This window comes from Callionymus lyra, chromosome 19, assembly GCF_982586985.1.
Source record: "Callionymus lyra chromosome 19, fCalLyr1.hap1.1, whole genome shotgun sequence".
Lineage (NCBI taxonomy): Eukaryota > Metazoa > Chordata > Actinopteri > Syngnathiformes > Callionymidae > Callionymus > Callionymus lyra.
The window spans coordinates 8870037-8896321 of NC_141836.1; the positions used below are offsets into that span (position 1 = coordinate 8870037).

Consider the following 26285-nt stretch of genomic DNA (forward strand, 5'->3'; position numbering starts at 1 on the left):
AGAATCTCATAAAATAAATAATTCAACACTGTTAAACTATGTTAACTCAAACATTTTTATTATATCTACATTGTTTCAATTATCAAATTTAATGTTTAGTAGCTTAATTTAATATATTCATTAAATCAAAAGTATTTTTAACCAATTATGAGCTCTTTTAATCTTTTTTAAACAAAAAATCCAAACCTGTGCCTGTGCCGCATGCCATGCTCTGGAGACAAAGGGCCTCACCTGCACAGGTGATCTCAACTTAACAACTCTGTCTCTCTCTCGCTCTCTACCTGCCCTCGCTGCTGCCCTCTGGTGCTCCTTAAAATAAACAAATCATAAACAAACCCTCAGAAATAAAAAGAATAATGAATAGAAACCAACACATGATTCAAAACTGTTACAAGAAGAGGTAGAAATATATTAAGTTTTATTCCGCTGTCCTAGATTCTTTTTGATATTCTAATTAAATGCAATATTCAACAATTCCCAAGGTTTGTTTTTTTCCCCCAAAAAAATAAACTTTATTTATTATTCAAAACCTTTAAAATAACCATTTCCTGATGGCACCGTTATAGCAACATTTATTTATTGAATTTTAAAAGCTATAAATGATAAATATCAGAAAACATTGAATGTGCAACATGTTTGTTTTTTTTTAATTAATTATTGGAATTAATTTAATCCGAATTTAAATATTGAATGAATATATTTAATTCATTATTTAAAAAAAAAAAGAAGCATTTTTTTTTAACAAAGAATCACATTTAAAATGCAAAAGCTGGATTAACATATGAAGTGACAGAAGGTGCAATTTAACATCCATCTGGTGCTGAAAAGGCAAACCTGTGGGTAGTGTATGGTTGTCGCTTTAGTTGAACAAATGCAGAATGAAAGCAAGTTGAGCCACAGCTGTCAACAGAGACAAAGAAACAGATATGAGGAAACTGTGTGACCAAACGATGAAACCGTACTAGCGAACAAACGCTAGAAGCTCCTGTTCAGAGGCGTGAAAGGATCTTCCTTTTGTTTGCAGTTACACAACTGATGCCGACGCCTCACAAAAGAAGTGAAGGAGACGGTGTGCGTGTCTGTAGACACGTGACTGTAGAGCTGGATGACAACTTCTGATGCAGTAAGAAATTACACACAAATTATTCCATTTAAATCATGCTAAACTATATCTACCATCTGTTATACAGGGACAGCTTTGAAGGGGCTGATCCACATCCCTCAAGGAGAAAAGGGTGTTTGCTGGCCTCTAGTGGATAAAAAGAGGTAAAGCATATACAACAACAAATACAAGTCATTAACACAGTAATCGTGACTTTATTCGAAGAACAAACATGAGGTTAAAGAGTGGGTTAAACAGCAGCAACATTTCACACACATAGAGGCATAATTGTGATTAATTGTCTTTAAAGGAACATAGAAAAAAACAACACAGGTTTTACTGTTCACTGCATATCAAGTCATATTTTTACAAAAACAAACGTGACTTTAGCCGACGATCAACTTTGAGCACCATCATTACGTCATCTTGCATTTATAAAAACATTAGGTAAAAGTGTTAAACTGAAGTGTGTTCAAGGAGTTTTCTTGAGTAAAATACTTAATTTCTGAAGTAACTGTAAACCATGGACAAGACTTTTTAACAGAAGCAGACTGTGACCTCAAGGTCACACTGTTTCAAGGACATAGTGGGAACTGTTCCAGGAGGCTCTTGTCAAGCGGACCCCATCGCTTGAAGTCGTCCTCTGTGAACGGAAGATTCTTCAAAATCTCATTTTCGATCTGCTCGATACGCTGGAGCAGCTCTCTGGATGGATCTAAGAAAGACGACTCCTGGTCCAACCGGATCCGAAGGGAGTTGTCGCTGCCCTTCGACAGTGAGGCATCGCTCTGACCCTCGCTGGAGTCGGACCTGCAACCGTGGGTCGTGCCGTTGCTCTCCCTGGGAGTCCTGGGGGAGTCCACTCCTGCTGCAGATGAGCCACCGTGGCTCAAGCTGCAGGATTCCGAAGACACAGACTCATCGTCGGGACCGGTCGACAAGACTTCAGAATCCATCACGCCGTTCAAGGTCCTCGTCAGGTCCAAGACCAGGGCAGGTTCTTGATCTGCCTCAGAATCGTCCGCCTGCAGACTCTCCATGTCGGAGGAGAGCCTTCTCTTCTTCTGAGACGAGCTGGGCGAAGTCTCGAAAATCACTCCCTTGGGAAGAAGAGGTCGACGGCGTTTCCGTGAAACCGTGGCGGCTTTTAAAGAAGTGGACTCTGAGTGACTCGACATGTAGCACTGGACAGACTCGGGCACCAGGAACTCGTGATCCTTCCCACTCGGCAAAAATGTCAAAAGGCTCTCGGGAACTCCGCGTCCCACGATGGGCACCAGGGTCGTGGGCGCGAGCGCGGACACAAAGTCCTCCAGCTCCTGGAACGAGGAGTGGTCCGAGTACGGGACGATGTGGACGTTGGCGTGGAAGGACTGCAGGGGCCTGCTGGTGGGCAGGATGGCCAGCGTGGGCTGCTCGGCGTCCCACCGTCGCAGGTTGGCGGAGGTGATCTGGGAGTGATTGACGGCTCGGATGCGACCGGCTCCGAGCTCCGTGGTGAAGACGTCCTGCAGGTCCAGAGCTGTGACGGTCTCCATGCGATCGAAACTCACTTCGATCCAGGTTTTGAACTCCATGGCGAGATCCACCAGCAGGGACTCCTTTCCAAGAGAGTACAGACCTGCCATGGAAGACATGTTAAAATGTTTTGTTTAGATTTTGACTGTCAAAGTTCACCATTTTTTAATGATCTTTCTATTGCAGTCGTCCTATAAAACGGTTCTTTATTTTTGTAAACGGTTATGATTTGTTATCCTTGTTTACATGAGACTCAAGTTTAAATCCTTGATTCTGATTAAATGATTTGTTGTTATTCTTCTTCAGTGTCAATAATGCGACGTTATGAAGTGTTCAAACGTGGAAGATCTTGCTGCCAAACACGCTCACCTATGACAACGTTGTGGTCCGGGTGGCTGCGAATGATCTCTTTGATTTGTTGAGTGGCCTGTTTCCTGGTGGGGAGGCTGCGGTTCGGGTCACAGTTGGTGTTGTCCAGATACAGGACGTCGATGGTGGCGCTGGTTTTCTGGTAAATCTCGCGCAGCATCGAAGGAATGTATCTGAAGTCCCCTTAAAATAAAGACAGATTTTTTTTCAACGTAAGTAAGTAATTTTATAGTATAGCGCTTTTCCATACCAGGGTCACAAAGCGCTAAAACAATCAAAACAATACTCAATAAAGTATATACTTTAAAGATCAAGATAAAACTGATAACACAACAGGAGTTCCAGAAAATCAAGAAAAAGCCTGAACAAATAAAAACGTCTTAAGATGTTTCTTAAAGGAGTCAGTAGATCCATCAAACTCAAAGAGAGAGGAAGATCGTTCCAAAGCTTAGGAGCAACAGCCTGGAAGGATTTCTCTCCTCTGGTCCTGAACCGTGTGCGAGGAACCATAAGTAGATTCTGATCCACAGACCTCAGAGCCCGAGCTGGGGTGTAAGGCTGGATCAGATCAGTGATGTAAGGAGAAGCCTGACCATGAATAGATCTGAAAGTAAGAACCAGAATTTTAAAGTTGATTCTGAAAGAAACTAGAAGCCAGTGAAGAGTTTTAAGGATCGGAGAAATGTGAGTTCTTCTACTAGAGCGGGTCAGAATTCTTGCTACAGAGTTTTGTATCAACTGCAGGCGAGACAGTGTGGAAAAACTTTCTCAAAAGCAGCGTTTATTTAAAAAGAAGTATTTACCAGTGTAGAGGACGGTTCCAAAATATCCTTCGAACAGAAACATGACCGATCCGGGGCAGTGGTTGGCATCCATCAGGGTAACCGTCAGCTTCTCTTTTCCGATGTCGTCCAGAGGAAGGAGGTGCGGCTCGCCCAGCTCTAGAGGATGGATCCATTTTTCTTTGACCTGACGACAGAAAAGATTTAAAAACTTTATTTCTTTTCTTATGTCTGACAACTTTTTAACAAGATCGATCAGTGTACAATAATAATATACCACATATATGGAAGTAAAGTCATCAGATTATATAATGGTTGAATTAAACATTTACCATGTTGTTATATTGAATTTATTTATTAAATAATTTAATTAAAACATGTTTATTTTGAAAAGTTTGGTTTCTTTCTTTTTTTTTTGCTTTAAAATACATACATTTCTCGATCCTTACTTTACAATATAAAAAAAAAAGTTTCTGGTGCAGAGACTGACCTGCAGCTTGAGCGTGAGCAGGGTCCGGGTCACGGGTGAGCAGTAGATGGGTCTGTTGGTCCAGGTGGAGGTGAGTCCCACCGTGTGGTCGCTGTGCAGGTGCGACAGGAAGAAGAGGCGAGTCGACGGACATTTGCGAAGCTGCCAGAAGTCCACAGCCAGCGGCGTGTTGGGGATGATTCTCCCGTTAACAGACATGTTCGTGTGCAGGAGAGTTAGCCTGTTAGCATGAGCGAGGGTCGAACCGCGACCCGCCCTGTGTCCGTTCTTTTCACAACCGTTTGCACCTTAAAAAAAAAAGGCGCAAAAACAATAAATACCCGCTGTTACATTTCGACTGTAGATCTTCTTCTTTACCTAATTATAGTGTCAACGTCGCGCTACCGCCCCTAGAGTATAGACATGTTATTACAACTACACATACTTCTATCAAACAAATTATATAAACTATTTTTCTGTCTGTAAGTAAGTAATTTTTATTTATATAGCGCTTTCCCAGACCAGGGTCACAAAGCGCTTAAACAATCAAAACAATATTCAATAAAGTATATACTTTAAAGATCAAGATAACACTGATAACACAACAGGAGTTCCAGAAAATTAAGGAAAAGCCTTATGGATATAAATGCCAAAACAGGGGAATATCTTTGCACAACAAATTAAAAGACGATATATTTACAGCTAAAAACCATTATTTAGACCCTTTAACTCAAAAGACGTATTAGTTAAGACTCACTGTTATGACACAGTTAAACACATGGATGCTTCATGAATCAGAAATACTTAATTCATCCTCAAAGGGAAATTGTTTTATAGTTCCAGTTTCTCTGTTCACATGCATAGAAGAGAATATAGTATACATAAGTAAGTTAGTTAGTAAGTAAGTAAGTTAATAAGCTTTGTGACCCTGGTCTGGAAAAGCGCTATACAAATAAAAATTACTTACTTACTTACTTACATATACAATTTGTGCTTGCTTTTCCTTGATTTTCTGGAACTGCTTTGTTGTTCTCAGTGTTATCTTGATCATTTAAGTATATAGTTTATTGAGTTTTGTTTTTGATTGTTTAAGCGCTTTGTGACCCTGGTCCCCCTGGACTCCCTTACTTACAATTTATATGGTACCAAAATGTACATAAAAAGAAAGAAATAGAAATACATATTATATACATAAAATTTAAAAATAAGTGTAAATATAAAGGAGAGCAGATACTTCTTTATTTCTAGTTAATCTGGGCGTCCCTGCAGCATATGTCAAAAAAATATGAGGTGCGTTTGTTTGTGTCTGTTTCTAAACCGAGGCAAAACTTGTTAAATCCTTGAATCGTTTGTAAATTGCCGTTTATCTGGTACATCTTGACGTGTTAGAACTTCCACAAATCCAAAATCCTTTGGATACGTAGAGATTCCCAACGTGTGACTGTCACACCACAAGTATGCATCGGTAGAGAAACATGAAACTATTTAAAAATAAATCCATCAAGTTGACAGACGCCGTCACTTTCCACAAGGATTTATCTTCGGGCGTAAACACTGGTGCAGAAAGCAGCTCTCAGAAAGCAGTATTTCTTGTAATGTCTGCTCATTAGACGAGCTCTTCTGTCATCCAAGGCCTCAAACACAGAGGATCTGACGGACCAATGGGAATTTAGGTTTGCAAAATTGTTGTGGCTCGGGTGAAGAAACCGAACCCCAGTGATTGTTCTCTGTTCCTGTGGTAGAAAAAGAGGTGTCACACCCACACAGCAGCAGAGGTTGTCACTTTGTCGCCGCTATTCGTGTCGCCAGACACAAACATGGATGACAATATGTCAAGATTACTTCATGGTTTCTGTCCCATCTTCCTATGTTATGAGGAAACTATGAAAGATTAGTGGCCAAATAATTCATTGGGTTTGATCCAGTCTGGTTTATTTTTGCTGGTTCAGGCAGCAGGTGGAATCAAACGAAATCACCAAAATATCTCTGACATTTCCAATCTCACTGTTGTTTTGCTCACGACGGCAGGTAATTTATGGAGACTCAAGTGTGTGCAAGAGCAGTAAATAATGTTGTGATGCTCAACATGCCAGGCATCGCCTCTTCTGCTCTCATTTCAGGTAGAAATCTGTTTTTTATTGGATGTTGCAACATGGCATCTTCATTTGGCTCTGAGCTGCAGGATTGATAGTCACTGTAGTCACCCGAGCTTAAATCTTCATGAAGAGAAAGATCGATATAGAAGTACTGTTGGACTCCATGTGTTTGTGTCCAGTAGGGGTCAGTAACGCACCTCCACATTGTGAGGGATTCTCTGCTGGTCAGGACTAAACATCTGTCTCATCGCTTTAGTTGCTTTAATATATTCATCTATGATCAAAAAGAATTTCACGCGTTAGGTTGAGATACTATTTATTTATTATTTACTATTTGTTGTAGTAGTAGTGATACACTTTATATGTATATGTACTTCAACAGTTAGTCAGTGATGAAGTACCAGTACTATAAGTAGAAGTGTAACTGCAGTTGTATCAGTGCAGCAGAAGTACCAGTACTATAAGTATAAGTGGTACTGCAGTAGTATTAGTTGTATCAGTGCAACATAAGTACCAGTACTATAAGTAGAAGTGGTACTGCAGTTGTATCAGTGTAGCAGAAGTACCAGTACTATAAGTAGAAGTGGAACTGCAGTTGTATCAGTGCAGCAGAAGTACCAGTACTATAAGTAGAAGTGGTACTGCAGTTGTATCAGTGTAGCAGAAGTACCAGTACTATAAGTAGAAGTGGAACTGCAGTTGTATCAGTGCAACATAAGTACCAGTACTATAAGTAGAAGTGGTGATGCAGTAGTATTAGTTGTATCAGTGCAACATAAGTACCAGTACTATAAGTAGAAGTGGTACTGCAGTTGTATCAGTGTAGCAGAAGTACCAGTACTATAAGTAGAAGTGGAACTGCAGTTGTATCAGTGCAGCAGAAGTACCAGTACTATAAGTAGAAGTGGTAATGCAGTAGTATTAGTTGTATCAGTGCAACATAAGTACCAGTACTATAAGTAGAAGTGGTAATGCAGTAGTATTAGTTGTATCAGTGCAACATAAGTACCAGTACTATAAGTAGAAGTGGTACTGCAGTTGTATCAGTGTAGCAGAAGTACCAGTACTATAAGTAGAAGTGGTACTGCAGTTGTATCAGTGCAGCAGAAGAACCATTACTATAAGTAGAAGTGGTACTGCAGTAGTATTGGTAGTATCAGTCCAACAGAAGCACCAGTACTATAAGTAGAAGTGGTAGTGCAGTAGTATTAGTAGTATCAGTGCAACAGAAGTACCAGTACTAAAAGTAGAAGTGAAACTGCAGTTGTATCAGTGCAGCAGAAGTACCAGTACTATACGAAGAAGTTGTACGGCAGTAGTATTAGTAGTATCAGTGCAACAGAAGTAGCAGTACTATAAGTGGAACTGCTGTAGTACTGGTAGTATCAGTGCAACAGAAGTACCAGTACTATAAGTAGAAGTGGTACTGCAGGTGTATCAGTGCAGCAGAAGTACCAGTACTATAAGTAGAAGTGGTACTGCAGTTGTATCAGTTTAGCAGAAGTACCAGTACTATAAGGTGAAGTGGTACTGCAGTTGTATCAGTGCAGCAGAAGTACCCATACTATAAGTAGAAGTTGTACTGCAGTTGTATCAGTGCAGCAGAAGTACCCGTACTATAAGTAGAAGTTGTACTGCAGTTATATCAGTGCAGCAGAAGTACCAGTACTATAAGTAGAAGTTGTACTGCAGTTCTATCAGTGCAGCAGAAGTACCGGTACTATAAGGTGAAGTGGTACTGCAGTTGTATCAGTGCAGCAGAAGTACCGGTACTATAAGTAGAAGTTGTACTGCAGTTGTATCAGTGCAGCAGAAGTACCGGTACTATAAGGTGAAGTGGTACTGCAGTTGTATCAGTGCAGCAGAAGTACCAGTACTATAAGTAGAAGTGGTACTGCAGTAGTATTGGTAGTATCGGTGCAACTGAAGTACCAGTACTATAAGTAGAAGTGGTACTGCAGTAGTATTGGTAGTATCAGTGCAACAGAAGTACCAATACTATAAGTAGAAGTGGTACTGCAGTTGTATCAGTGCAGCAGAAGTACCAGTACTATAAGTAGAAGTGGTACTGCAGTTGTATCAGTGCAGCAGAAGTACCAGTACTATAAGGAGAAGTGGTACTGCAGGTTTATCAGTGCAGGAGAAGTACCAGTACTATAAGGAGAAGTGGTACTGCATGTTTATCAGTGCAGGAGAAGTACCAGTACTATAAGTAGAAGTGGTACTGCAGGGGTATCAGTGCAGGAGAAGTACCAGTACTATAAGTAGAAGTTGTACTGCAGTTGTATCAGTGCAGCAGAAGTACCGGTACTATAAGGTGAAGTGGTACTGCAGTTGTATCAGTGCAGCAGAAGTACCAGTACTATAGGTAGAAGTGGTACTGCAGTAGTATTGGTAGTATCGGTGCAACTGAAGTACCAGTACTATAAGTAGAAGTTGTACTGCAGTTGTATCAGTGCAGCAGAAGCACCGGTACTATAAGTAGAAGTGGTACTGCAGTAGTATTGGTAGTATCGGTGCAACTGAAGTACCAGTACTATAAGTAGAAGTTGTACTGCAGTTGTATCAGTGCAGCAGAAGCACCGGTACTATAAGTAGAAGTTGTACTGCAGTTGTATCAGTGCAGCAGAAGTACCGGTACTATAAGTAGAAGTGGTACTGCAGTAGTATTGGTAGTATCAGTGCAACAGAAGTACCAATACTATAAGTAGAAGTTGTACTGCAGTTGTATCAGTGCAGCAGAAGTACCAGTACTATAAGTAGAAGTGGTACTGCAGTAGTATTGGTAGTATCGGTGCAACTGAAGTACCAGTACTATAAGTAGAAGTGGTACTGCAGTAGTATTGGTAGTATCAGTGCAACAGAAGTACCAATACTATAAGTAGAAGTGGTACTGCAGTTGTATCAGTGCAGCAGAAGTACCAGTACTATAAGGAGAAGTGGTACTGCAGGTTTATCAGTGCAGGAGAAGTACCAGTACTATAAGGAGAAGTGGTACTGCATGTTTATCAGTGCAGGAGAAGTACCAGTACTATAAGTAGATGTGGTACTGCAGGGGTATCAGTGCAGAAGAAGTACCAGTACTATAAGGAGAAGTGGTACTGCAGGTGTATCAGTGCAGGAGAAGTACCAGTACTATAAGTAGAAGTGGTACTGCAGGGGTATCAGTGCAGGAGAAGTACCAGTACTACTGTATAAGTAGAAGTGGTACTGCAGGGGTATCGGTGCAGCAGAAGTACCAGTACTATAAGTAGAAGTGGTACTGCAGGGGTATCAGTGCAGGAGAAGTACCAGTACTACTGTATAAGTAGAAGTGGTACTGCAGGGGTATCGTTGCAGAAGAAGCACCAGTGCTATAAGTAGAAGTGGTACTGCAGTAGTATCGGTGCAGCAGAAGCACCAGTACTATAAGTAGATGTGGTACTGCAGTAGTGTCGGTGCAGTAGAAGTACCAGTACTATAAGTAGAAGTGGTACTGCAGTAGTATCGGTGCAGCAGAAGCACCAGTACTATAAGTAGAAGTGGTACTGCAGTAGTATCGGTGCAGCACCAGTACTATAAGTAGAAGTGGTACTGCAGTAGTATCGGTGCAGCAGAAGCACCAGTACTATAAGTAAAAGTGGTACTGCAGTAGTATCGGTGCAGCACCAGAACTATAAGTAGAAGTGGTACTGCAGTAGTATCGGTGCAGCAGAAGCACCAGTACTATAAGTAGATGTGGTACTGCAGTAGTATCGGTGCAGTAGAAGTACCAGTACTATAAGTAGAAGTGGTACTGCAGTAGTATCGGTGCAGCAGAAGCACCAGTACTATAAGTAGAAGTGGTACTGCAGTAGTATCGGTGCAGCACCAGTACTATAAGTAGAAGTGGTACTGCAGTAGTATCGGTGCAGCAGAAGCACCAGTACTATAAGTAAAAGTGGTACTGCAGTAGTATCGGTGCAGCAGAAGCACCAGTACTATAAGTAGAAGTGGTACTGCAGTAGTATCGGTGCAGAAGAAGCACCAGTACTATAAGTAGAAGTGGTACTGCAGTAGTATCGGTGCAGCAGAAGCACCAGTACTATAAGTAGAAGTGGTACTGCAGTAGTATCGGTGCAGCAGAAGCACCAGTACTATAAGTAGAAGTGGTACTGCAGTAGTATCGGTGCAGCACCAGTACTATAAGTAGAAGTTGTACTGCAGTAGTATCGGTGCAGAAGAAGCACCAGTACTATAAGTAGAAGTGGTACTGCAGTAGTATCGGTGCAGCAGAAGCACCAGTACTATAAGTAGAAGTGGTACTGCAGTAGTATCGGTGCAGCAGAAGCACCAGTACTATAAGTAGAAGTGGTACTGCAGTAGTATCGGTGCAGCAGAAGCACCAGTACTATAAGTAGAAGTGGTACTGCAGTAGTATCGGTGCAGCAGAAGCACCAGTACTATAAGTAGAAGTGGTACTGTAGTAGTATCGGTGCAGCAGAAGCACCAGTACTATAAGTAGAAGTGGTACTGCAGTAGTATCGGTGCAGCAGAAGCACCAGTACTATAAGTAGAAGTGGTACTGCAGTAGTATCGGTGCAGCAGAAGCACCAGTACTATAAGTAGAAGTGGTACTGCAGTAGTATCGGTGCAGCACCAGTACTATAAGTAGAAGTGGTACTGCAGTAGTATCGGTGCAGCAGAAGCACCAGTACTATAAGTAAAAGTGGTACTGCAGTAGTATCGGTGCAGCAGAAGCACCAGTACTATAAGTAGAAGTGGTACTGCAGTAGTATCGGTGCAGAAGAAGCACCAGTACTATAAGTAGAAGTGGTACTGCAGTAGTATCGGTGCAGCAGAAGCACCAGTACTATAAGTAGAAGTGGTACTGCAGTAGTATCGGTGCAGCAGAAGCACCAGTACTATAAGTAGAAGTGGTACTGCAGTAGTATCGGTGCAGCAGAAGCACCAGTACTATAAGTAGAAGTGGTACTGCAGTAGTATCGGTGCAGCAGAAGCACCAGTACTATAAGTAGAAGTGGTACTGCAGTAGTATCGGTGCAGAAGAAGCACCAGTACTATAAGTAGAAGTGGTACTGCAGTAGTATCGGTGCAGAAGAAGCACCAGTACTATAAGTAGAAGTGGTACTGCAGTAGTATAGGTGCAGAAGAAGCACCAGTACTATAAGTAGAAGTGGTACTGCAGTAGTATAGGTGCAGCAGAAGCACCAATACTATAAGTAGAAGTGGTACTGCAGTAGTATCGGTGCAGCAGAAGCACCAGTACTATAAGTAGAAGTGGTACTGCAGTAGTATCGGTGCAGAAGAAGCACCAGTACTATAAGTAGAAGTGGTACTGCAGTAGTATCGGTGCAGAAGAAGCACCAGTACTATAAGTAGAAGTGGTACTGCAGTAGTATAGGTGCAGAAGAAGCACCAGTACTATAAGTAGAAGTGGTACTGCAGTAGTATAGGTGCAGCAGAAGCACCAGTACTATAAGTAGAAGTGGTACTGCAGTAGTATAGGTGCAGCAGAAGCACCAGTACTATAAGTAGAAGTGGTACTGCAGTAGTATCGGTGCAGAAGAAGCACCAGTACTATAAGTAGAAGTGGTACTGCAGTAGTATAGGTGCAGAAGAAGCACCAGTACTATAAGTAGAAGTGGTACTGCAGTAGTATAGGTGCAGAAGAAGCACCAGTACTATAAGTAGAAGTGGTACTGCAGTAGTATCGGTGCAGAAGAAGCACCAGTACTATAAGTAGAAGTGGTACTGCAGTAGTATAGGTGCAGAAGAAGCACCAGTACTATAAGTAGAAGTGGTACTGCAGTAGTATAGGTGCAGAAGAAGCACCAGTACTATAAGTAGAAGTGGTACTGCAGTAGTATCGGTGCAGAAGAAGCACCAGTACTATAAGTAGAAGTGGTACTGCAGTAGTATAGGTGCAGAAGAAGCACCAGTACTATAAGTAGAAGTGGTACTGCAGTAGTATTGTTGCAGCAGAAGCACCAGTACTATAAGTAGAAGTGGTACTGCAGTAGTATCGGTGCAGCAGAAGCACCAGTACTATAAGTAGAAGTGGTACTGCAGTCGTATTAGTAGTACCACTGCTCCAGTGGAGGCTGATCAGGACAAACATGTTGTTGAAGAAGGTGAACATGATTTGTGTTTCTTGTCAGACGTCAGTGCAGATTCATCATCATTACGGCTCACATCTCTGATGCTGGAGAGCGTCAGACTCTAATCTCTCCCACGTTACTCCAGTGAACTCACTGCTGCCCTGAGAAACAATTTCTTCATCAGACATAATGATGATTCATGGTTCAAGAGCAGCGGCTGAACTGTGTTGGTGCTTCATTGTGCTGCAGTGATGTCATCAGAGGCTCTTGTTCCTCCGCTTTACAAACTCCTTCACCTTCTCACCTCATGTTTGTCAATAAACATTCATCTTACCTGCTGCAGGTTAAGTGGTTGATCCTCAGACTCCTTGTCAGTACTATCCCATAATTATAGGTTTTAGAAACAATGTTCGAGTAAAACCTTGTACCATTAACTACGTTACTTTGTGTGTCTAGTGCTGAAACTACTACTGTCAAAAAACACATTTATCATTACTGTGAAAACAAACTTTTTTTCCTGTTACTTTATGTTCATAACTCAGGATGTCAGGATGTCACACTTTCATGACTACATTATACTTCTAGATGAGACTCATTTCTTAGGTTGAGAATGTTCGTTTAACAAACAAATTGTTTTGATGTAATGTAATCATTTATTACACTCTACTGACAGAACTACTGTCTACTTTACCATCACTACTACTACTACTACAGTAATGCTTCTACTTATGGTACTGATACTGTCTTACTACTACTGATACCACTTCTACTGACAGTACTGGTACTTTTACTTCTACAGATAGTTGTGGTACTTTAACTACATCACCACTGATAGTACTGATACTTCTGCTGCTGTACTACTACTCATACTACTACAGTACCACATCTACTGATACTTTAACTGCATTATCTCTACAGTAACACTTCTATTGACAGTACTGGTACTTTGACTGCTTAACTACTTGTATTACTACTATAGTTACACTTATTACTGATAGTTTGGATACTTTAACTGCATTATCTCTACAGTAACACTTCTGACAGTACTGGTATTTCTACAGCAATACTTCTACAGATAGTTGTGGTACTTTAACTCCATCACCACTTTTACAATCAAAACAATGTTTCTGATAGTACTGATACTTCTGCTGCTGTACTACAGTACAGTACCACTTCTAATGATACTTCAACTGCATTACCTCTAGTGATACTATTACAGCAATACTTATACTGATATTAATGATACTTCTACTTCACTACAACTACTACTTCTACTACAATAACCTATCTACCGATAGGGCTTATACTTCCTTTACTACAACTACTACTAATTATACCACTACAGTAACACCTCTGATGATAGAACTGATACTTATACTGCGCTAATAATACTAATACTACTCATGAACCATCATGTTCCTTCACTTTGAAAAATTGCCCCTTTTCCCCACTTTAACAATTTTCTTTTCCTAGTTACTCTAAAAGTAACCATCAACTTAAAGTAGTGGAGTTGCTTCTGAAAGAAGTAAGTAAGTAACTAGTCACTTAAGTTAAGTTACCATTTCAAAGCGACTCGCCCAACACTGGTGTCAACTGCAGCAGGTCGCAGACGTGTCGTCCGTCGACGTCAGACAACAGAAACTCAAACCGACAACTCTTGCATTCTGCCTGTGTAGGTTTATTTTATGGTCTTCGTTAAGGCAATCCATTACAAAGCATCTCACAAACCACATATGACCACGATCCTGCTTCGAAACTACTCAGCATGCAGAGGTATGTAAACACACACGGAGCAGGTGAGTCCAAGTGTGGCGCCAACATGCACAGAGTTGTCACTGAACGTCTATGTACATGGTTAGCGTTCAGCCATTCTTACAAAGAGATTTTTCTACCAAAAAATAAGCCCAGAAAATATATTCCAGTAAACATTTGCATAAGTGTTGCCACGACTGCTCGTCTGAGAAAAATAATCCACCTCCAAAAAGTTTAATTCGTGTGCATACAAAGTTTTCCCCCGTGACCTTTGACGACCTCTGGAAATGAGCCGCATGCTGACTTGACAAACATCATGCCCTTTTAATATGTGTGAATAATCAACGAGCAACACAACGGATGAATATTAACTCAATGTTGGAGTCGAAGACGCACAACATCGGGAATGACAAACATCTGACGCTTGTAGACGCGATGGAGGCCGAAAACTCCCCAAGAATTTAGTTTTGGAGTCAAAGAAAGTTGAGTCTCCCCCAGATCTGGAAGATGAAATGTGTTTTCTGAAGCTGACATTACTTCTCTTCATATGTGTGTGTTTCTAGGAAATGATTCTGGTCGTCAAGAGCTGCTTCCCCGTGGAATGTTGATCCTCGGATGTTTGCCGAGGCTTCCGGACACCGTGTGCCATCGCCGGCTGGGAAAAATGTCACGGAACTGAAAGTGAGTTTCCATGGTTCTTCTTCAGCAGCTGACATGACGTCAGCGTTGAAAAGACGATCTGGGGTTCGCAGAGATGGAGAACAAGCGTGGTGTGAGCCAGCTCCTGGTCGACTGTAAACAAGTCTGGACTTTTTGTACAACAAGGCTCATTGAGCCGCTTCACACGTCAGGACAACACGTCTCCACACAGTAGGCACATTTGGATCGGGAGTGAGTGACGGGGGGGGGGTCTGCCGTAGAGGGTGAGTTTCCCCAAAATATAAATGTACTTTAAAGGAGTGTGAAGTGAAAACATCGTCCACAACATTATGACCACCTGTGTAGAACTAAAGGCTTGGGGGGTGAATAAGGCCCACGATAAAAAAAAGAGATCCTCACCATGGTTAGTTAATATTGCTAGTTATTAAATCGCCAATATAAGCCTCTATATTAAATCCTGGATTGACTTAATCCAAAGTTAAGATCAAATTTTGTTAAAGATACATTTTTTTTCGATCAAAACTATAGTTTTATCGACAGTGGGTCCATCAGCCCTTCATGATGAGTGGCAACAAATCAAGAAGTGAAAATACATGTTTGTTTGCTGTTAAATAACTGATAGAAAAAGCATAACTGATGATATCACCAACTATGAGGAATAAATAGACGTCAAAACAAAATATAAATGTTTAAAAAAATTACAACAAAATTGGAGTCTAATTGAAGTAATGTATCTGGGTGGTCATAATGTTAAGGTTGATGAATGTCAATCTCGCTGTTCAAGTTCGTATAATCTTATATATGTTAATTTAGGCCATGAAATAGTGAAGACGTAGACAAAAGTAGAACCTTTAGGTTGTTTCTTTCACTTGTTAGGTGTTCAGACTAAAGTCCAGTTCAAGTGATTCTAGTTTGTTGTGCATCTCAACTTATTTAAGTGACACTTAACTCAACGATGCCTTTGACAGCTTTTCGAGGGGTTTGTCTGAGTGGATTCTCCAAAAAGTATCAGCAAAGCTGGTTCGAATCCCCTCACAAGTTTAAATGACATGTCAAAGGATCTCAATTGACAAAAACAACAACACGTGAGTAACAGTTCCTGCGAGCTAACAAGGAAGTAGTTGATGAGGCTGTGGACACGTGGAGGGCAAACGAGGGTCGTGATGTTGGAAAGAAAAGTTTCAGACTTTGTGCTTCTTCAGTTTGTAGTGCAGGCTATTGTTAAGATGGCGTCTTGAAGCAAAGATCAGTGAGGACGGTTTGTAAACTCATCACATGCTTATCAAAGTAGAAATGGAGATTCACTCGTAAAATAGAGAACGGAAAACTTCTGTCCCGACTGTTCCGTTCAAAAAAAACCCCATTTTCCTTTGAATAAATATACAAACTCTAGTTTTACACACACACCGATTCCAGAAAAGTATCACAAACATGATACAAACGGGCACGTTCTAAGATATAAATGCCAGACAGGCCCGTTTCCTACAGAACCACAGAACCACTGGGACAGCTTGGACAGTGAACAACTAAAACTCCTGATCCTCTCCAGAAGGTTCCCTGGAGGCTGCCAAAGAACTCCCGCAAAAGAGGGTCGGGATCAGTGAAGGAGTCCAGGGTTCAGACGGGCTTGGACTCGGGGCGGTCGCCGGGTGAGTAGGGCGGGGGAGGAGGGTTGGGCTTTATGGCTCTGCTCTTCATGTAGGAGATGAGCTGGTCAGGGATCTCGGCCAGAACGTCCTTCGCCAGCCGGGCCATGCTCAGAACATGGTTTCCTGTGCGGTCCATATAGTCTCTGAACGGAACGAACTGTTGGAGAGAAGTTTTAAAAATCAGCTTCTCAGGTACTTTTAACCTAAATTAGCTGAACATGTCAGTTCACTGGTGAACATCTGACAACACGTGACTCACCTGAACGATGTCTCTCTCGGCCAGTTTCCCCCGAGAAGAAATCCTGATGTCGTCACCGTCAAGTTCCACCATTGCTGCCGAGGATAAATAGAGATAAATAGAGATAAATAGAGATAAACTAGAGTCACTTTATCATCTTAACTATACTAGGAGCTGTGTAGGTTAGAGGGTGGGTAGGTGGGGAAGGTTAATGGTTGGGGAGGGTAGTTTATTTCTAGGTTTTGGTAGAGTGGGTTATTAGGGAAGGAACATGGTAGGTTAGAGGGTGGATAGAGATTTATTCAGGGTGGGTAAGTAAGTTAGTATATCTGTAGGTAGGAAGCGAAGGTAAGGGGTAGGTAAGAGGGTGAGGGGCTGGTTATTTCTAGATTTTTAAAATGGAAGGTTAGAGGGAGGAGAGTTAGGGTAAGTTAGAGAGATGGATGGTAGGGAAGATTAAATCGAGAGGAGGTTTGATAATAGATGGGTGGGTAGCTAGGGAGTCTTTAAGGGAGGTTGAGTGGTAACATAGTAGGTAAGGTTAAAGGGATGGTTGGTAGGAAAGGTTAGAGGGAGGGTAGTTAGGTAAGGTTAGAGGGAGGGTAGTTAGAGAAGGTTAGAGGGAGGGTAGTTAGAGAAGGTTAGAGGGAGGGTAGTTAGGGAAGGTTAGAGGGAGGGTAGTTAGAGAAGGTTAGAGGGATTGTTGGTAGGAAAGGTTAGAGGGAGGGTAGTTAGGTAAGGTTAGAGGGAGGGTAGTTAGAGAAGGTTAGAGGGATTGTTGGTAGGAAAGGTTAGAGGGAGGGTAGTTAGGGAAGGTTAGAGGGAGGGTAGTTAGAGAAGGTTAGAGGGATTGTTGGTAGGAAAGTTTAGAGGGAGGGTAGTTAGATGTGAGGTAGAACTGCTTGTGTGTGTGTGTGTGTGTGTGTGTGTGTGTGTGTGTGTGTGTGTGTGTGTGTGTGTGTGTGTGTGTGTGTGTGTGTGTGTGTGTGTGTGTGTGTGTGTGTGTGTGTGTGTGTGTGTGTGTGTGTGTTCTCACCGTCAAACTCTGCTTGTCCGACTCCAACAATGATGATGGACATCGGGAGCTTCGCTGCCTGTTAGGAGGAAAAACAAGAGTCAGTCCAGAAACGAGGAGAAATAAATCCAATTATTAAAGAAACAATTTGTCTCTGTGTTTCCTGAGCTTAAGTGAGATATTCCAGGAGGAGCTGCTGCCACCAGGAATTCTGGTCGTGGTCACATGTTCGCAGAGATTGACACACATGGAACATTGACGGGAATCAGAACTAAAATATGATTTTCAACTTCTTAAAATGGTGAAATATGTTAAAGTTAAAGTTGAAAACATGTTAAAAAAAACTACTTTGAGATTTTGACTGAACAAATTGCCAGATGTAGCCTGTGATACAAACGCTGATACTTCAACAAATTATTTATATTGAAACAAACTCCAGCGTCAAATACATTGTGATGTATTTTTTAATAATATTTTGGATCATTGTTTTTAAAAAATACTTTAACTTCTACGAAAACACAATTAAGTTACTACTGAACATTCTTAACATATTTACTTCATATAAAAGCTAAAATCTAAATCTGTGTTCAGACCTTAGGAGTAAGTTTTGTAGCTCGACATGAATCAAATGTTTCCTCTTGTGTTCGCAGACGTCGTTCACACCAGTGACTTGACATGATAATGAAGCATCACATGATCACACTTCAGAGACTCTGGCGTCAACAGTGCAGATAAGTGGTGTTTACTGGAGGAATCCAACCATCTTGTTGCATCTCAGTCCACAGCAGCTTAAACGCACCCTCGTGATTTACCAGCACAAAACAAAAACTTCAATCTTCAACAACAAAAAGCTGCTGCGTCTTTAGCGCGTGATAAACATGTTCCATTAAACTGAACATGTTCTCACAGTTTCAGGCGTTCATGACTCCATGGCTGCTGTGAATGAATGATGCATGCTGGAGACACATTAACAGATGCAGAAATGGGTCAAACTCCACGAGAGAAGAACCTCCTGGGGGAGGAGATGGAAGTAAATAGACTTCAGCTGGACCCCCTCGGCGTCGACGCCGCTGCCATCGCTCTCACTTATGGATGTTTCCCTCGCCTCGTGACAGACACATACATGTAGCGGCGCTGATAAGATCCTGCTCAGATAATCCTTCCAACGCCTGATCACATCCACACAGAGCTCTCCAGGTGAATTATTCAGTTTTACAGCGTTTGCTACTTACGGTGCAGAGATGGAGGATAGAAACCTGAGGTATGAACACCATAAACCCGCCTCGCCCTTAATATACAGATACTGCACTTTTATATAAATATCTGTTTTCAAGCTTTTGAGCAAAATCCAATGAACGGATCGTGGTTCATGAAGCATTGTGGTTTTTTTCCCCCTAAACATTTCTCATCAAGTGTAAAAGTACTGAATATCAGAGTCATCAGAATATTGAATGGTTGAATTTAACTTTTAAAATGTTTGATTTATTGAAATGTTTTTTATTTAAGTATTTCATTATACCTTTACATTACTAGATTTAATTAATTCTATATAAAAATGTGTTTCTTTTCATATTTAATTCAATAATTTGTTTATTAAAAGGTTGAATTTGTTTCTGTCATAAAGTGATTATTGTAAAAAAAAAATGTAATCGAATATTTGAAAAGAATGATTACACAGAGTTTGATATTCTTTGTCCAATAATTAAAAAATCGAATTAAGTTAAATTAAAAATAGATTTTCTATAATGGTGCCACCATGATTGGCTGATCAACTAGCTCTGCTTTGATTTCAATATTTTATTTTTTTTTAAATTAATGTAATGACAATATCAAACTGTAAAAAAAATCCAATTTCAAAATGATTGAATTCAATCATATAATTCAAATAAATCAAATCTTTCAACATAGAAACTATTAAATTAATTTAATTTAAATCCAAACCTTCAATATTGCGACGGCCCTGATACATTTCCACACAAAAGTCGACCGAGTCAGTTTATAAAATGTGTTTTCTCAGGTGCTGAATATTTAAAGAACATCTGAAGGGTTATTGGACGGAGAGCAGAAGATCTAATTCACTGCAGACACTGTCGAGGAGGATCAGCGAACACATCCGTCAGCGAGAGCCGAGACCCTGCATTGATATCCTCTCTGGGATGAAGGCGCAGCAACACAGTTCCTCAAACACACACAAAGCAAAATGACACATTTGTGGCTGCGAACCGTCTTGATTTAAAGCGCTGACGAGACTCTCATCTCTGAGGTGGAGCAGACGTGGGACGTCAGCAGAGGTGCAGAGCAGCAGACAAGATCTTAAAAGGAAGGTGTGGCTGTTCGAATGGTTTGATTAACAGTCGCAAATTCCCTTTAAACCCAGTCTGCTGGGGGTTCGGAGCGGCTCCTCGTCGACTCACTCAACCTCCTTCTCTTCACTCCTGACGAGCTCAGAGTCGCTGCCTCCGGGGCGGACGCGAAAACCCAAACATCTCCTCGTTCTAATAAAGTGAGCCACTCGCCCCGGAGAGGAGACTCGGCTCTCGAGCACCTCCGGGCCGACGTGGATCACGGCGAGGAACGAGGACGATATTGGATCTGAGCCGCGGCGTCGTGTCCTGGAGACTGGAGACCGGGGAGACGGGCGAGAGCGGCACTTACGTTCACGATGGCCTCCTTCGTCTGAGCCATGTCGGAGATGACGCCGTCGGTGATGATGAGGAGGACGAAGTATTGAGAGCCGTCCTCCACGGCGGCGGCGTACCTGAGAAGAGAGTGAGACCACTTTTATATCAACACGCTCATTATAGACGACCATTTTAACAACTATTTTTTGTTATTATCAACACCTTCTTCTCAACTTCCTCTTCCTTTTTCTTCTCACACTCCGAATATAGACATGTAAATAAGACCGACTTGTTCTCCCCGGTCTCTCAGGTCTCCGCGGGTCCATCAGAGACTCAACAGCACAGTAAGCGTGGCCTACTTTCGTCCGCCCGTCGTGGACTCGTCATGAATAATTCACGGGGGTGTTTCGTGCCAGAGTCGCAGTCTTCTCCCGCCATCGACTGACGTTGACGAGGGAAGTCGGGGATCAAGGGACACAAGGTCAAAGGTGAGCCCCGACGCGGCGACGGTTTAATCTCAGAGCTGCTCGTTTGACTTTCTGTTGATCGTTTGTCGTCTCAACAACACAAGCTCAGAATGGGAGGCACTTGTTACCCGCCTTACTTATGGTGCCGACAAAACAGTGAACCCCCTGATACACCCGGCTCTATTCAGTGACAGCTGATTGGTTGCTACAATGCTGTATTTACAGTATATTTTACACAGGTGCTGCCGTTTCAGAAGTGATTGACAGCTGCGATTGGTAGGCCGGGCAGCAAAGTATTATGGGAGCTGTTCAGGTTACCGTTATATAGAGGTTTGTTGAGATGTTGAGTTCAACCAAATGATGTTAATTTAAGTGAAGATTGTATTGTCCACTTTGAGTGGAAATATCTTCAGAACTGAAAACCCCAACTCTCTTGTAATTACTTTATAAAGATCTTCCCCGTCTGAAATCTGGGCGAACGAGAGGTTACGAGAGCAGAGTCCATTGTGACATAATAATGGCTTCACTCCTCCTCCAGCCAGCTGTTATTACGCTCGCTTTGTTTATACAACGAGTCTCTTTGATTGACGACGAGCAGTGACAAACCTCAATGCCTGACCAATCACAGCAGAGTGGGTGTGATTATCAGTAGGCGGGGCTCAAGATCATTTTCAAATGTAAATGTCTATAAAGATGATGATACAATAGAGTCCAACGTCTATTTAAGAAACACTTAAATCTACACATAAGTTGAACTTTAAGGTTCAATGTCAGGTTTTTATCGGTTGATGTAGGACTTGAAACGACTGAAAAATGACCTTTTTACAACAATTCAATCACTTTCTTCCTCAAGAAACTCGCTGCAAACTGGTTTCCCAACACCGATCTCTCTCAGTCTCACTCCTTCCCAGTGAACTCATCCATGCAAGCGTTTCATAGATTTGTTCCGTACGTAACAGTCTCTGCAATCAGATGGTTCTTGAATTTTCTAGATCCAACCGCTTTTGTTTTTCAAGATAAGTTTCCTTTCTGGGGTTCAAAGAGATTATTTTTTTTGAGGGCCAAAGAGAAGATTATTGGGGTTAAAGAGAAGATTTTTAGGGGTTAAAGAGAAGATTTTTAGGGGTTAAAGAGAAGATTTTTAGGGCTCAAAGAGAAGATTATTGGGGTTAAAGAGAAGCTCTTTAGGGCTCACAGAGACCATTTTTGGGGAGGCTACTCACTTCAAATAACATTTTCATCAGGCGTGATGAGCTGCAGGTCCCAGAGCGAGTGTTGAATCTTGATCTAAGTGTTTTAGAAGCTGATATTCAATGAAACCTTGACGGACAGACGCTCCATTATCACGACCAGCGCTGCCTTCAGTCCCGAGAGCGCGGTTTGATTGATAACACAGCCCGGTGGGAAGAAGAGCACATGAATGTCATCCATTCTCACTCAGCTCACATCCTTATCTGCGCTCGTGAGATCGGAATAACAAAGCGGTCGTGGAAGACACGCCCGTGTTCCCGACATCGTTTACTTCGCCTTCGCTCCGTCCGTCAGTTTCTCCCGAGATTATCTGGAGAACGACTTTGAGACGCGCCGTGAGACGAGCTGTAGGGATTACCTCGCCACGTGGTTGACGACGGGGGCGAAGTTGGTGGGTCCGTACAGCTGGACCGTCTTAAGGCTTTGGTGGTACGCTTCCAGAATCCCCTCCATGCCGGTGCAGTAGGGGTTCTCCACGTTCCCGTTCTGTGGAACCAGAGAGAGGATAAACCACCAGATCAGGTCAAACTATACATCTGTAAAATATACTCATTATTTTGTACTTTCTCAATCTTAATACCACAAACAAAACTTATTTTCTCTTCAGACTATTATATAAAAGTAAAAAAAAACATAATATTTTTTTTGTGATAAAAATCCATCAAATTTTATGCATTATTATGTTATTAGTAGGATGTAATTTTTTTATTTTTTTATTTTCACTGTATGTTTTTCCTTTTTTACTGTACATTTGCTGCCGTTACAACTCGAATCCAACGGTGGAACAAATGAATGATCATCCGACTATTTTTAAACATCCTGTTCTGGATTCTTTGATAAAAAAAAGATACCCATTTATATTGAGGAATCTCAAATCTAGAAAATTTTAATAAATAAAACAGATAAAATCATCTTTCAATATTGATTCAAGTACATTTTATTAATAAAATAAGTTCCACAACTGTAGAATATCACTCAAATATTTTTTATTACTTTTAAAATCTGAATATCTTAAATCTCATAACATTATTCTGCAAATAAATAACAATAATTACCATGAGTTTTAAAAACATTTTAAAAAACAACAATACAATCTATATGTATATGTATCTGTAGGTTTTTTAATCAAATATTCTTATTATTTGCATATCTGTATATTTAATCTAATTTGTACATTTGTTTAATATTTGTATTTTTATATTATGAACGTGCGACTTTGGTAAAAAGTTATTTAGAAGTTTTTAAGTCTTTTTGAAAGAAGACAAGGACAACTGAGCTCCAGCTGCTACATTAAAATGAACAAACTCTGTCTATAGCTCTAAAAAGGAACTCGTACTGTGAAATTAATCCCAACCTTTAGTCGACACGAGTATAAAAACGAGCGAAGGTTGAATTTAAAGTTTTCCACTTTAAAGTTCTGGCACCTGTGGTTCTGATAAACAAAATTAACCTTCAGTCAAAAAAGTCATTTAAACCTCCAGAGATCATTTATTGACTTTTGCAGAGTCTGACTGATTCAGAAACACTTTTGTGGAAATATTTGTTCCAAGTGGACCAGACCTCCAGTGGAGGGTCTTGATAGAGTAGATGGTGAAGAGGAGGCCCTCGTTGTGTTGGACTCTCAGAAGATCATTTGCACGACAACAAACAGAAGCTCGGCGCTGAAGACTCCTCACCGAAGTCTTTACTCACCAGAGGGAACTCGTGCGAGACCCTCCCGTCGGGGGGCAGCTTAGCGCCGAACCCCAGAGCCGGGAACATCTTATCACTGTCGTAGTCCTGGATGATCTCGCCCACCGCCTTCAGCGCCATGGCGTACGCGTTCATCTGGTAGGGGTTCATGTAGTGGAGCGAGGTGGACTGAGACGGGTTTCCTGCCGAGACGAGACACGAGACGGGGGGGGTCAGCGATGCGAGGACGGGGCGCAGAAGTGACGGCTGACGGAGGAGGAACACGAGGGAGCGCCCGGAATAGGAGGAAGAAATGAAACCACGACGTTGACAAGTTGTCAGATCAGATTAATTAGCGTCAGATCTCATCAGCCGTGAAGTTCTCGCTGAGAAGCTCCACACAGAGTCTCTCTTGGATGATATATTCTTGAGCTTATGTTTAGATAATAGAACAATTCACACTCAAACCTCCAGGGGTCGATATCAAGAGTTCACAGAAATATAGTGATGATTAAAATCTAAAAAGTGTTTTATTTTGAAAAAAAAAGTGAGATTTTCTCCTCAGTAACATTACCTTGTGACTCTTGACACGTCAAGACGCCTGTGTTAGTGAAGTTTACTCAAAAAAATAAACCTCTAAACTAGTAAAGAAAAAAGAGTGAAACACAAAACCATCTTGTTGCAGAGAAACCAGCCCAGGGTTTGTGCCGACTCAGCGTTATATTATACGTTTACTTTTGCCGCTCGTAACCATTTTTGTTTTTTGCTGGGTTTGTCAAAGGCTGGACGTGGAAATAATGCAGACAATAAGTCGGCCCGCGTTAAACTGGAGACCTAAACAAGTGTTTTTCGGTGGTAATCGTGGACTTGAGGGCTAAGAAAAGTGCAGCTGGACACAGCTTGTTGTTTCCATCAGGACTCATTAGCCGACGACACGCAGCAGCCGCTGAAAAGAGTGATGATCATTTCTGCGCTTTTCAAGTCGTTAGAAAGGTTCATTAAATAAACACGAGCGAGCGACTTGTTTGGACTCATGGACTCCGGTGAGAGAAGAAGGAAAAAAAAAACGGGTTTAATTTCCTCATTAAGTTGAATTTCTTTTTGGACTTTGATCCGACATCTTGATTTTCTCAAGATCGATTCCTCCATAAAGGTCACATTTTTTAACATGAGTGCAAATTAAAAGTACATTTTGGAAGTTCCTGTTCCTACATTTAATTGACTCAATATGAAACTTTCATATACAAATGTTTTCTAACAAGTCAAGCTGAAACAGGAAGTAAAAAGAAGGTGGATTTTCAAAATAAAACAGCACCTGTACCTGTACCGTCCGTGTCTGATAAATGCTTGACATACATGATGATATCGTCATGTTTCCTACACTTTCGTGCCTCAGAAGTTTTATCTTATTTTTTAATTTCTCTGCTTTGTTTATGAAGCTTCTCTCGCGATGAGAAGCGAGCGGCGCTTGTCGACACTCACCGTTGGAAGCGGTGAAATCGATGGCCACGGTGAAGTGGATCTGAGTCCTGGAAGAGACGGAGAATAGAAAACAGTTTTATCACAAATCACGAGCGTGTCCTTCAGGTTTCTCTCACAACTTCAGTCCGTCGTGTTCGTGTCGACACCTTTGTTTTCATGCAACAAATTTGACGCTAAAGTTGAATTTTATTGATCATTTTTGGGAGGAGAACCTTGTAAGAATTGAACTTTTTATTTAACTTGTTTACTTGTTAAGTTGAAAAAAGGAAATAATGCAAGTTAAGTCAACATTTTTACACGCACATATTCACATATTACTGATATAAGGAACTTTTTTTTAATGTACTATTTTCTTCTCAGATTGAAGAATCTAATAATTAAATAATTTAACTTTAATATTTCCTTCACTTACTGTAGCTTTTACTAACATTTTAAAGATCTTGACATGAATCTGATATGGTTTTAAAACCATTTCATCTTTCCTCATGTATTTATCTATTCAATAATTCACATTAATATTTTAATTCAAGCTATAATTCCCTGAACGGAGTTGGATTTCCTTCAGTCTCCACGATAACCTGCCGCTGATGAAAACATACAGATACGGGAGGACGAGCGTCGGGTCTGTTGGGAAATTATCACATTTCCACGCCTTAATTATTGCTTAATTGCTGCGTGTTTTCCTTCGTCGTTCCAACATGAAACGTCAGGGAATCCTGCGCGTGCATCCGCCGCCATCATCCATATTTTAAAAACTATTCTCTCAAACTTAAATGTTGTGCTTAAGAAGTCTGACGCTCTCCTTATTACCGCCAACCTTACCAAAGTTAGCCGGGATGTTTAATTCATGAGGAAGGAACCTTGAGGAGAATCCTAACTAGTCTCTGCTGGATTCCTCCCCGGGGAGCTGGGAAGTGGAGTCTGGATCAAAGTACGTGCTCCTCCATTGTGATTAGCTCTGATTGCTTCCCCGGCTTCGCTTTCCATTGAGAAATTTCCCGGCGTGCGGCATAAACCACGGCCTCCATTCCTCGGACCCTTAATCAGCTCCCGGCTCGCGACG

General features: G+C 41.4%; 2 protein-coding genes across 3 annotated transcripts in view; both read right to left on the minus strand.

Moving 5' to 3' along the window:
* Nucleotides 1–1357: 1357 nt before the first annotated feature.
* dclre1b (DNA cross-link repair 1B) lies at nucleotides 1358–4573 on the minus strand. The gene is made up of 4 exons (XM_087781421.1): nucleotides 4262–4573; nucleotides 3793–3958; nucleotides 2990–3172; nucleotides 1358–2723 (listed from the first exon to the last, which is right to left on the minus strand). Exons 1-4 carry the CDS (start codon nucleotides 4457–4459, stop codon nucleotides 1678–1680), a joined length of 1593 nt encoding a protein of 530 aa, XP_087637547.1. The 5' UTR covers nucleotides 4460–4573; the 3' UTR covers nucleotides 1358–1677.
* Nucleotides 4574–15176: 10603 nt separating this feature from the next.
* The window catches only part of cpne5a (copine Va), a 79157-nt gene continuing 68048 nt past the window's right edge, over nucleotides 15177–26285 (minus strand). For both annotated transcript variants that reach the window (XM_087781115.1, XM_087781114.1), the window contains 7 exons: nucleotides 25223–25269; nucleotides 23762–23943; nucleotides 22428–22555; nucleotides 20386–20488; nucleotides 17752–17809; nucleotides 16737–16810; nucleotides 15177–16634 (listed from right to left, as the gene is read on the minus strand). In XM_087781115.1, coding sequence (XP_087637241.1) covers nucleotides 16446–16634; nucleotides 16737–16810; nucleotides 17752–17809; nucleotides 20386–20488; nucleotides 22428–22555; nucleotides 23762–23943; nucleotides 25223–25269 — 781 coding nt within the window. In that variant the 3' untranslated portion in view covers nucleotides 15177–16445. The remainder of the gene's footprint in view (nucleotides 16635–16736; nucleotides 16811–17751; nucleotides 17810–20385; nucleotides 20489–22427; nucleotides 22556–23761; nucleotides 23944–25222; nucleotides 25270–26285) is intronic.